At 42.2% G+C, this 13,397-nt stretch overlaps 1 protein-coding gene across 3 annotated transcripts in view; it reads right to left on the minus strand.

Moving 5' to 3' along the window:
• CMTM8 (CKLF like MARVEL transmembrane domain containing 8) overlaps positions 1-12,996 on the minus strand; it is a 104,261-nt gene extending 91,265 nt beyond the window's left edge. Inside the window, exon 1 of one of the 3 annotated variants that reach the window (XM_044754640.2) lies at positions 12,249-12,996. In XM_044754640.2, the coding sequence (XP_044610575.1) occupies positions 12,249-12,395 (147 nt within the window). In that variant the 5' untranslated portion in view covers positions 12,396-12,996. The remainder of the gene's footprint in view (positions 1-12,248) is intronic. The other 2 variants (XM_014827176.3, XM_014827175.3) reach the window with 2 other exon arrangements.
• Positions 12,997-13,397: the final 401 nt, after the last annotated feature.

Here is a 13,397-nt window from a genome sequence, read left to right on the forward strand (position 1 = left end):
GTATTATGTTAAGCGAAATAAGCCAGTCAGAGAAAGATGAACTCTATATGACTCCACTCATAGGTGGAAGTTAACATATTGACAAAGAGATCTGATCGGTGGTTACCAGGGAAAAGGGGGGGTAGGGGGAGGGCACAGAGGGGGAAGTGGTGTACCCACAACATGACTAACAAAAATGTACAACTGAAATCTCACAAGGTTGTAATCTATCATAACATTAATAAAAAAAAAAAATCATGCTAAGTGAAAGAAGTCAGTCACAAAAGACCACATACTATGTGATTCCATTTATAAGAAACGTCCAAAAATAGGCAAATTTTAGAGAGTCAGAATGTAGATTAGTGGTTCCCCAGGGCTGGGAAGACAGGTTGTAAGGAAATGGAGAATGAATGTTACTGGGTATGAGGTTTCTTTTGGGGATGATGAAAATGTTCTAAAATGGATTGTGGAGATGGTTGTACAACTCTGTTAATATTCTAAAAGCCATTGAGTTGTATACTCTAAATGGAAGAACTGTATAGTATGTGAATTACATCCCAATAAAGCTATTATAAACAAAAACCCAGAAAACAATTGGCTAATACAAAGTACATGGCTAAGAATAGGTAAGAAGGACAGTGTTGTCTTTTGAATGGAATTATGTGGTTACACATCTTGGTTAATTTTCTAGTTAGAAAAATATGTTTAAATACTTTGGGTAAAATTTTAAAAGTAACTCCAAACTAAACAAAAATAAAATTTCTAACTTTCAATCATTAGAGGAAAAAATAAGGAAAACTAAGAATGTTAAATAAGTTAGCACAATAAATATAAACGTGTTAAATTTCCATCCTGAAAGACAAGTTCTCAGACTGGGTACAGAAATAAAATGTAGCTACATAATGTATATAGAAGATGTACTTATAACAAGATGACAAGGAAAGGTGAAAAATAAAGGGAAGGTTTCCTTTTGGGAAGATGAAAATGTTTCGGAACTACATAGAAGTGGTGATTGTAAAACATTGTGAATATAGTAAATGTCATTCAATTGCCAACTTTAAAATAGTTAATTTTATGTTATGTGAATCTCACTTCAATTAAAAAATAAAGGGACAAAAACACATCAGATAAATGCTAGCCAAAAAACCTGGTATGGCAATATTAAAATCAGACAAAACAGAATACAGCAAAGGAATCCAAAAGGCTGGTCTTACATATGAGCATACAAACAAAACCCCCAAATATGATATTAACAAATAAAAATCAAAAGTAAAAACAGTTTTAAAATCTAATATTTTATTGAGAATACATTATAACTAAGCACAGATTATCCCAAGAGTAAAGAATGATTCAACATTAGATTATATGTGAAATTTTTTTAAAGCCTGAACTCATGGAAACAGAGAACAGATGGTGGTTGCCAGAGGCAGGAGGGTTGGAGGCAGGGGAATGAGGGAAGGTGGCCAAAAGGCACGAACTTCCAGTTATAAGAAGAGTAACTTTGGAAGATGGAATGTACAGCATGGTGACTACAGTTAACAACGCTGCATTGTATATTTGAAAGCTGCTAAGAGTAAATCTTTAAAGTCCTCGTCATAAGAAAAAAATCTGTAGCTATGTAAGGTGATGGATGTTAACTAAACTTATTGTGATGATCATTTCACACCATATACATAAATCAAACCATTGTGTTGTACACCTTAAATTAATACAATGTTATATGTTAATTACATCTCAATAAAACTGGAAGGGAAAAAAGAATACATTATAACTAAGTAGACATTATCCCAAGAGTATAAGAATGATTCAACATTAGATTTCCTAACATAATTTACCCCCTTAGCAAATTGAGGGAAACAAAAACCCACATGATCACCTCAATAAAAAGCCCCCCCCTACACAAAATCCTATCTCCTAAATTCAACAATCATTCCTGATTAAAATGGATACACAGTTAAACTTCCCTTCCTTAACACAATAAAGAATACCTACCAGAACCTACAGTTAAACCTGTACCATCATTAAAACACTGAAAACATCCCAACTAAAGTTATGAGCTGGCCAAGGATATCCATAGCATCCCAATGAGGCAACATTATACTGGCAGGCCTAACCTACGCAATAATGAAACAAGAAAAGCATAAATACAACAAGGATAGGAAAACCATCCTTATTCACAGATATTACTACAATTCATTTATAGAATAAAAATAATAAAACTATTAGAACAACTGAAATAAGATGGCAACCCACAAGATTAAAATAAGAAAACAGCCTTCTTATAAACCACAACAATCAGACATTGATAAATCTAATTCATTTTTGACAAGTCCCATTTATCAAAAATTGAAAATACTTAAATCTAGTAAGAAATATATAAGAATCATGTGGAAAAAAGTTAGGACTTCAAGAGCATAAAATGATCTAAATAAAAAGAGAGAGACAATATTCCTAGGTGGTAAGATTTAATATCATGGACATATCCTCAAATTAATTTATAAATTTAATGCAATATCAATCAAAATCAAAGTTGTCATGGGATTTAAGGAACACTGATTCTGAAAATCACATGTAGGTGTTGGTATAAGTATATAAGAACAGCAAACAAATAGAAAAACTTGTATGACTTGCCCTATTGGATACTAAAATGCATAATAAAGCTACAGTAATTAAAAGGGACTGGAATTGACTCAGGAATAGAACAGAACAGGGTCAAGGAATAGTTATGCATACACAGGAAAACAGTATGATTAATGGTGAGACAGCTGGATTTCTACTGGGGGAAAAAGTGAAATTACATTCTTACCTTATAAACACAGTAAGAACTTATGGCATAAGACAGTAAATACGCTTAACACTAAAAAAATTCTCCTATATTTTCTTCAAATATTTGCATACTCTTGGGGCTAGGGAAACCATGTTTAAGCTAGGCAAACCCTCGAAGGCTAAATAAAGATAATAATTTAGATGTCATGCAAATCAGAAACTTATTTTGATGAAAAATGGTATGAATGATGCTAATAACAAGTGACAGATGAGAAAATTAATACCTATAATATACAGGAAACTTAAGTATCAACAAAAAAGAGAGCCAACACTGATAGCCTAGCCGTTGAAGTTCTGTGTGCTCTGTTTCAGCAGCCTGGGTTCAGTTTCTGGGTGTGGAACCACATGACTTGTCTGTCAGTAGCCAGGTTGTGGTGGCAGCTCACAAAGCAGAACCCGAATTCACAACCATACACAACTATGTACTGGGGGTTTGGGCTGGGGGAAGGAAATAAAAAGGAGGAAGATTGGCAACAGATGGTTAGCTTACAGTGAATCTTTCCCTGCCAAAAAAATTAATTAACTAAATCAATAAAAAAGAAGAAATATTAATATATTATTAAATGAAAAAGAAGTTGTAGAATATATATAATACACTCATTTGTGTCCGTGTGCATCTTATACTACGTGCATATTTGCTCATGTACAGAAAAAGGTCTGGGAGAAATACTAGTGACAAGTGCATCAGGTCAGGTGACTACATGATGGATGGAGTGAGGCCTTCAGTTTTCACAATATATATAAATGATCTGAAATTTATTTTTACAATGAACACATTACTCTGCTGTAAGCTTCCTTAATTACATTGATGCCTAAATATAGTCTCATTATTAAAAAATTAAATCACATAAAAAGATAAGGAGTTAAATAGCAAACATCCCTATTCAAACATATTCCCCAAACCAATCTTATTTCTCTCCTGGGAGGTAATTTTCATTAAAGTCTTCTGTCCCTTTTATATCTTTAAAATATATTTTTTTAAGATTTTATTTTTCCTTTTTTCTCCCAAAGCCCCCTGGTACACAGTTGTGCATCTTCAGCTGTGGGTCCTTCCAGTTGTGGCACATGGGACGCTGCCCCAGCATGGCCCAATGAGCGGTGCCATGCCCGCGCCCAGGACCCGAACCAGCAAGACCCTGGGCCGTCAAAGCAGAGCAGGAAAACTCAACCACTCGGCCGCAGGGCCGGCCCCCTAAAACATTTTTTAAAGAAAGAGCGAGCCCTATTTTTCAAATGGGTAGAGAAAAAAAGCAGGTAGTTACCAAAAGAAGAAATAAATGGCTAATTAGGATATTTAAAATGTTCAACTTGAATAATCACAGAAATGCCAATAAAAATAATTTGCTCTGTTTCACATGTCCAGGGCTCCCCTGAATATTATTTATAGCTGATGTTCTGACTAGTGGGTGCCCATGCCAAATTGGGTTTTAGTATTATGAATACCTCCTACCCCAATAAGTTGGCAAATATTAAAAGAAAGTTTAGTGAGTATTTGAAGAAACAAACCCTGTTACACAGGGAAACACCACAAGAGGGTATGCAAATTGGTATAAATGTTTCTGTACAACTTGGCAGTAACCTCAAAAACTTTAAGAACACATATGCCAAACCATGAAAATACTATTAGAACTAATAAACGAGGTCAGCAAAGTTGTAGAACACAATGTCAAGGAGACGGAACTCAATTGGATTTCTATGCTCTAGCAATGAACAACCATCGAAAAGAAAAAGTATTTAGGAATAAATTTAATAAAAGAAATACAAGCCATGTATCCTGAAAACTATAAAACATTGTTAAAAGAAATTAGAGGGGCCGGTCCAATGGCGCAGCAGTTAAGTGCGCACGTTCCGCTTCAGTGGCCCGGGGTTCGCCAGTTCAGATCCCGGGTTTGGACATGGCACTGTGTGGCAAGCCATGCTGTGGTAGGCATCCCACATATAAAGTAGAGGAAGATGGGCACGGATGTTAGCTCAGGGCCAGTCTTCCTCAGGGAAAAAAAAAAAGAGGAGGATTGGTAGTGGATGTTAGCTCAGGGCTAATCTTCCTCGGAAAACAAAAGAAAAGAAAAGAAATTAGAGAAGACCTAAATAAATGGAAAGATATCTCAAGTTTGTGAACTGGAAAACTTAATTTTGTTAAGATGGCAGTATTCCCCAAATTGATCTACAGATTCAACATAGTCTATATTGAAATCCCAGATGACTTTTCTCGCTGAAATTGACAAGTTGATACCAAAATACATGTGGAAATGCAAGGGAGCCAAAATAGACAAAACAATCTTGAGAAAGGAAGAACAAAGTTAGAGAACTCACAATTCTAATTTCAAAACTTTCTACAAAGCTACAGTAATCAATACAGTATGGTACTGGCATAAAGATGGACATACAGACCAATGGAATAGAACTGAGAATCCAGAAATACATCTTACATTTATGGTCATTAGGTTTTCAACAAGGGTGCCAAGACAACTCAATGGGGGAGAAACAGTCTTTTCAGCAAATGATGCTGGGGCAATTAGACATCCTTATGGAAAAGAATGAACCTAGACTCCTACCTCACATTTTACACACAAAAATTAACTCAAAATGAATCAGAGACCTAAATACAAGACATAAAACTATACACTTTTAGGAGAAAACATGGGAGTAAATCTTCATGACCTGGGATTAGGTAAAGTCTTCTTAGATATAACATCGAAAGCACACGCAATAAAAGAAAAAATACATAAAGTGGACTTTATCAAATTAAGAACCTTTGCACATCAAAGGACACCATCAAGAAAAGTGAAAAGACGAGCCAGCCTTGATGGCCTAATGGTTACAGTTCGGCACGTTCTGCTTCGGTGGCCCAGCTTCCATTTCCGGGCGCGGAACCACACCACTTGTCTGTTAGAAGCCATGCTGTGGCGGCGGTTCACACAGAAGAACTAGAAAACTAGAAGGACCTACAATTAGGATATACAACTACGTACCGGGGCTTTGGGGAGGAAAAAAAAAAAGAGGAAGGTTGGCAACAGATGTCAGCTCAGGGTGAATCTTTCCCAGCAAAAAAAAAGAAAACTCTAAAAAAAAAAAAAAGAAAAGTGAAAAGACAATCCATAGGATGGAAGGAAAATATTTGCAAATCATGTATTTGGTAAGAGACTTATATCCAGAATATGTAAAGAACTCTTACAACTCCACATTAAAATAATGTCACTTTTGAAATGGCAAAGATTTTGAATAAACAATTCTCCAGAGAAGATATACAAATGACCAACGAGCACATGAAGAGTTGCTCAATATCATTAGTCATTATGTAAATATAAACCAAAACCACATGCGATACCACTTCACACCCTGTAGGATGGCTAGAATCAAAATGACAGAAAACAATAAGTTCTGGCAAAGATGTGGAGAAACTGGAACCCTCACATTGCTGGTAAAATTCTAAAGCAGTACAGCCACTGGAAACTGTCTAGCGGTGCCTCAAAATATTCAACAGAGAGTTATCACATGACCCAGTCATTCCATTCCTAGGTAAATGCCCAAAAGAACTGAAAACATACATCCACGCTAAAATTTGCACAGGAAGGTTCAGAGCAGCAGTATTCATAATACTAGTCAAAATATGGAAACCACCCAAAGGTCCATGAACTGATGAATGAATAAACAGAATGTGATATACATAATACAATGGAATATTATTTGGCAATATAAGGAATGACGTACTGAGACATACTAGAGCATGGACGATCCTTGAAAACATTATGCTCCGTGAAAGAAACCAGAGAGAAAGGGCCGCATAGTGCAGGATTCCATTTATATGAAAGTCCAGAACAGAAAAATCAACACACATAGAAAGCAGATCAATGGTTAACCAAGGGCTGAGGGAAGGGGAGAATGGGGAGTGGCAACTAATAAGCGTGGGGTTTCTTTTTGAGGTGATGAAAATGTCCTAGAATTAGATAGTGGTGATAGTTGTACAAGTCTGTGAAGATCTTAACGATCCCTGAATTGTACACTTTAAAAAAGTTCTATTTTATGATTCAAATGATATTTCAATAAAGCTGCTTTTTAAAAATGCATATGCCAAGACTCAGAACTCTACACTAAAAAGGGTAAATTTTACTATATGCCACAATAAACTTCACTTTAAAGAAGATTCACATACCCTTTCAATTCTACATGTTCATCCTTAGAGAACATTCAAGAACATCCAGAAAGATTTAGCTTAAAAGATGTTTGTCACAACATTGTTAAAAAAAAAAGAAAGAAAGAAACACACATTGAACAGTAGGAGCTTGGCTATTTATGGAATACTATGTGGCCATTAAGAATATCCTAAGAAATTAATCATTGATGAGGAAAGGTCATTTCTCAGGTCTCAGCAGGAAACTAGGCACATTCAGATTGGTTAATCAAAGTCGAGTTTAATAAAGGTCTTACTTATAAGCAGAGTGGAGGAAAACCACAAGTGACAGCGCAGTACCTGGCAGCAGTAAGCAGGGGGGAGTGAACAGCTACCAGAGCCAGGGAAAACAGCTGTGTGGAGACGGCTGCCAGACAGCCTGCCTTCCATGGAGGGACATCGCCAACCTGCTGAGACCCAGCAGGGAGGAATCCCGGGGAATGAGTACCCAGAACCTACTCTCCTCTCACCCTACAGCCTCCTGCTGGTGCCAGCTTTGGATGAATCCAGTGGGACATCAGAGGGGAGCCCTTGGGACCATTCATGCAAGTCAGCCTTCAGGGTGGAGAAGGGTGGAGAGTGCATCTGAAGGACAAATGGAAGACATCCAGCACAGATAGTCACAGCAGTTAAAAAAAAAAAAAAAGAGTAGTTTACAAGTGACTGCATCTTTCAAAAACTACGGATAAATAATATATAACCACTCAAGGAATTCTGAAATAGTTTACTCCGAGGTAAATAGTGCTTCACTCAGAGTTCCTCAACAGTGGTGTTGTTGGAAATTGGTGAAGCAATTCTTCATGATTGGGGACTGTCCCATGCATTCCTGGCTCCCAGGGCACTAAACATCAGTAGAAATCTCAGGCATTACAATAATCAAAACTTAAAAAAAAATTAGGCCGGCCCAGTGATACAGCGGTTAAGTTCGCACTTTCCACTTCAGTGGCCCAGGGTTCGCCAGTTCAGATTCGGGTGCACCGCTTGGCAAGCCGTGCTGTGGCAGGCGTCCCACGTATAAAGTAGAGGAAGATGGGCACAGATGTTAGCTCAGGGCCAGTCTTCCTCAGCAAAAAGAGGAGGATTGGCAGCAGATGTTAGCTCAGGGCTAATCTTCCTCAAAAAAAAAAAAAAATCATACCCATTCCCAGACAAGGGGTGGCACCACACCTGTTAGGAACAACTGTGGAGGCTAACACCACAGTTTTTTCATACCTGCATTTTTATAATTTTTCTACAAAGACTAGCTATTGTTTTCATGAAATGGAAACTATGTTCACTATTTTTTAAAAAGAACTCAACATGATAGAACAATTTAGATTCCAGCTCTCAGTACACCCTATTTTTTTTTCCTTCTCCAACTAAGTTTGCTCATGACAGTAAGTAAATGAAAGGCCACCTAACATTATTACACAGATGCCATAAGTCATCTTGAAGTCACCAATAACAGGAAGGGTGCAATTAACTCAGCTTCTGACAAATCACTTTTATTCTTCAAGTATCATAATCATTACGAGATCACAGCATCCTACAAGTCACAGGTCAAGTACTGGATTGCTTCTAGCTTGTTATAAAACTTTGACAGGAAGGAAACAACTACAATTTGGTTCCAATACGATGTTACATTGGCACAGCCTAGGGTGTTTTGGTCAATTTAGCTACTACCACTCACAGTGTGAGAAAGCCAGGGCAAGCGACAAGGGACTGCGGGAAACATTGTGTTTTGTTTTCTATTATTTCATTTCCCCCGCTGGTTCAAGCAGGAAGTCAGGTTCTTAGTAATTCTTTGTCTCGGTATTTTGTTTTTTCAAGGCAGAAAGTAGCATTCTTCTGGGGGTAGGCCTATCTTAATTTCAACATCCAGGCAGCAGTAGTTTAAAACCTGCCTCCCCCTCCAGATAAAGACTCAGTGGTACCCGTATTTCATGACATCCAAGAAACTACCCATGTAAGCAGCATTCTGATTCAGATATTAAAACATGAACAAAATAGCATCTTAGAATCACTAAAACATAGTATATCACTTAAGGTGATCTTTAACATTTTTAACTTTAAGAGTTCTTCTAATTTAAAAAAGTATTCTTAGTTTAATAGGCTCGCACTACTGATGACAGTCTAAACCAGTAGAAACTTAGGGAAAGATAACTTCAGATTATGTAACAAAACCCTTAAATTTGTGTATCCTTTGATACAACAATTCTACTTTATGGAATTTTCCCTCAATAAAATCACTAGACAATTGTGGAAAAAGGGACAATGAAGGAAGATTGCTACAGCACCAACTATACTCATAAAACCTAGAAACGTGCTAGTTTTAAAACAGAAAACTGAGGAAGTCAAAATGATACTTCCTTATGATGGAAAACTGTAATGATGGGAGAGATCAGAGACCCTGAAAAATGCTCATGGTATCACTAGTGAACACAGCAAGTCACAAATCCATGAAAAAAATTATAAGAAGATATATGCATAGAAAAAATATATATAAAGGGATTTTCAGGAAAAAAAATGAGAATGCAAAGATAAAAATCAAAATTTTAAAAATCTTAAAGATATCTAAGTTTTCCTGATTGAGAACACACATCAGATCCCCAGGATAGTGAGAGAAAATGGACTCACATGAAGGCACGTTATTCTGATATTACAGATCTCTGGGGAGAAAGAAGAGTCTATAGGCTTCCAGAAGAAAAAACAAAGGATCAAGAAATAGAATATTAAAAAAAAAAAAAAAAGAATCAGAATAGCTAGAAGACAATAGAGGAATGCTTTAAAAGTTCTGAAGGAAAGCAATTTCCAATCTAGCATTCTTTACCCAAACTATTAAGTATGCGTAACAGTCAAACCAAGACATATTGAAAGATGCTAACCTCAATTTACACATGCATCCTTTCCTAGGAAACTACTAGAGGCTGTGTCCCCTCAGTGGGAGGAAGTCAAGACAGAGGAAGACAGCGGTCATGGGAAGGAGGGGATCCAACCCAGGAAGAGGGGAAGAGAACCTCCAGGGGTACAGTGAGGGAGACTCCAGGCCCTCGGCCGAGCCCCGGTGAACAGGTCAGGTGGGAGCAGGTCAGAGGCTCCCAGTGAGGGTTGATTATGAGGATGACTGTGATAGAATACCTGATGTCTCTCAGTTTTCCTGAGAGGAGATTTAGACAACTAAGGTAAAATTAGTGACTAAATATCTAGAGAACTAAGAAATGGAAAAAGAGAATTACTAACTTCAGGGAAAACAAGAAATCGGGCAAGAAAGGAAAAGCGCTCAGGGACGCTCGGCGGCTCAGCAGTGAACAGTGTTTACAGTGTCCTAAAGTCCACACTGGTTATTGATCTAACCCAAAATATAGTGGGAGACGGGAAGGGTATATGTATACTGGGGGAGGGCTGTATGTACAGCTTGGTCAAGCCTCATCTTTCAGAGAGGGAAGCCAGTGGAAAACGCCTACAACGGGGGGCGGGGGGGAACCAAGAAACAGCATTATAAACAGTAATTTAGAGCTCGAAGAGATTTGAATGTGGGTACCTCTAGGTATGGAGGTGGTGGGGAAAACTTCGATTTCTGCCTCTAGGACTATTTGGCTCTTTGAAACATGTGCATATACAGCTCTGCCAAAAATAAACACTCACCTCTAGTAGTAATAACAGTAATTTTTCTTACATATTTTTCCATTTTTTTCAAAAACATTATTAAAGTCTAAAAGGATACATGCTAATATATCAACAGTGTTTATTTCTAGTGATGGGACTGTGGGCCATTTACGTTTTTTCCTTCGCTTTTCTATTTTCTGAACAAGTGTGGAACAGAGCATACTGATCATAAATCAGAAAACAAGAGGCATTTTCTTTTATGCCTGGTCCAAATCCACCCCAGGGTAGAAGCCCCATCCCGGTCATTTTTGCTTCCGTTTGCTCTGCTGGAGCAGAGGAGCCTGCCAGCTCCTTCATTCACACAGCAAATATTTGTTGAATTCCTATAAGCCAGGCCCTGCAAGGTGATTTCAGTACCTTAGCTTTTTATTGGGTCTCCTCAAGTCCTCGATATCAGCTGAGGGAACCAGCTGGGGGTTGGGCAAAGCCAACTTTTCTCACACTTCACGTGCATGAGAACCACCTGGGGTGGACCCAGGAGGTCTCAGATGGGGTCTGAGACTGGAGGACAAGTAAGCTATTGATGGCCCCAGTTTTTACCGAAGCTTTCTCAGAGGAACTCTCTTGAGTCTTCGGTCGTTTCTTGCATCACCATGGCTCCCATTCTCTACCCCCATATAGGCTAGATTTCAATTCCCCAGATGTTTAAACAAAAGTATGTGAGGTATGGCAGAAGGAGTACTGGTTAGACAGTGGGAAGGGATGCCCCTTGGCAGCTAACAGCAGGGTCCCGGAGAGTGGCAGGCCTGGGTTTGAATCCCAGGTGTGACTGACTTCCCCTCTCCACACCTCAGTTTCTTCACATGTAAAATGGGGATGGTAATTGAAGCTACCTTCACGGGGTAGGGTTGTTGTATAGTACATGAGAGCAGGAAGGTATCTAAAGGACCTCACGAGACCCTGGCACACAGTGAAGACTCAATTAACAGTGGCCACCACTACCTGTCAAAAGGGCTACCCTCCTTCCTGAGCCAAGAAGAACCGGCTGGGACGTCAGGGGAGCTCACTTGACCTCTCAGCCTTCAGGTCACCCTACGGAGTGGAGAACGCACATGCTCAGCCTCCTCTCCAGGAATGTTCTGAGCCTAAACCAGGATGTGCACAGCACGAGGCAGGAGACCCTTTAGTCCTCAAAGAGGTTGACGCTCTCAGATGTTACTCAGTAAATGTTTCCTGATTCACCTTAATTTTACTACCAGAGAGATAATTAGGAAAAAGAAGTCCTCTCCTCTCTCCGGATCTTTGGAAAGCTTTGCTTTTAGGGAGGAGGCCATCCACATGGAGATCAGATAGGAGAGGCACCAGGTGTCCCTGACACTCATTACACACTCAATGCCCACCAAGCGTCCTGCTCCCAGGCTGGCACGACCACAGTGAGGGCCCAGCAAGTTGGGTTTCTTCCCCAGCAGACATCATGAGGGTCCCAATCCTCTTCCCCATGAGAGCCCAGGGTGACGGGACCTCGTTTAATGAAGTGGTCTCTGAGTACTGCCCTTTGGGATGAAGGCGAGGCTGAGCAAAAAGGGTTCCTTCGCCGCCCGCGTGAGGATGTGAGCGGGCTCCGAGCCGAGCAGCCCGGGCGCGTGTCCAGGGGCGCCCCCGGCACCCCCCCCGCCCCCGGACTCACGATCTCGGCCACGATGAGGAGCCCGGGCAGGGTGCGGAGGAACTCCCGGTCGTAGGCGAAGCTGCTGCTGCTGGTGGAGAAGTTCTCGGCGAAGGAGCTGGCGGTGGTGGTGACGGTGTGCGAGCGGGCGCGCTGCGGCTCCTCCATCGTCGCGCCTTGGCTGGGCCGGCCCCTCCGCGGGGACCCCCAGCGCGCCCGGGGCTGGACGCGCCGCCCTGGGCCCGGTGACACCGGCTGGGGGAGGGGAGCGCGGCCGGCGCGGGGCCGGGGGCGCGAGGGGGCCGGTCCCGCTGCGGCGCGTGTCCCGTGGGTGCGCGGTGGCCCCGCTCCTGGGCGCGCGGGCTGGCGGGCTGCGCTGGGCGCCGGGCAGGGGGAGACGGGACGCGGGCAGGCCGCCGGCGGCCGGGGACTGCGGCGGAGGCCGGGAGGAGGGCTGGGGGCGTGGAGAGGGGCGGGCGCGACAGGGACCGCCCCGGAGGCTCCGCGGGCCGGCAGCCACTTCACCTGCTGCCGGGCGCCGTGCGGCCGAGGGGGCGCCGGCTCGCGCCCAGGCTCGCGGGGCGGGCAGCCCGGCGGGCGGCGCGGAGGAGAGGGCGCGGGGGCCGGGCTCCGGCCGCACCCCGGCGGCCCTGGCCTCGCAGGCTCCGCCTCCGCCGGGCGGGCGGCCACCGCTGACCTGGCTCCTTCCACCTGGCGGCCCTTCTGGAAGCCGAGGCCCTCGGGGCTCCGCTGCCCCAGGAACGAGCTCGCTGAGCGACGGCCGAGGCAGGGGTGGGGTGGGGACACGAAGGGGAGGAAGAGCGGCGGGAATGATGACCCGGCCGGACCTTAGACCCGAGATCCACGTGAGGCCGCCGGGCCGGCCGGGAGCCTCTCCCCTCCCGCGGCGGCCGCCACCAAAGCGCGACCTGATTTCCTGCCCCTCCTTCGGGAACAATTTGAGGAACCGACTTAATCGCTGGCTTTGAGAGCCAGGCGCTTTTAGAGGCTCTATCGCGGGGATCGTGGAGCCTAGGTGACGGCGCCTGGCCCAGAGATGGAGCGGGGAGATATTTGGGGTCCCTGGTCAAGGTGAATCTGTGTGACCACCCCGTCACCCTCGGAAGGATATGTTTGGAAGAAAAAGCTTGAAAGATGTGGGTTGTGCAA

This window comes from Equus asinus, chromosome 21 (genome assembly GCF_041296235.1).
Source record: "Equus asinus isolate D_3611 breed Donkey chromosome 21, EquAss-T2T_v2, whole genome shotgun sequence".
In the NCBI taxonomy this organism is placed as follows: domain Eukaryota; kingdom Metazoa; phylum Chordata; class Mammalia; order Perissodactyla; family Equidae; genus Equus; species Equus asinus.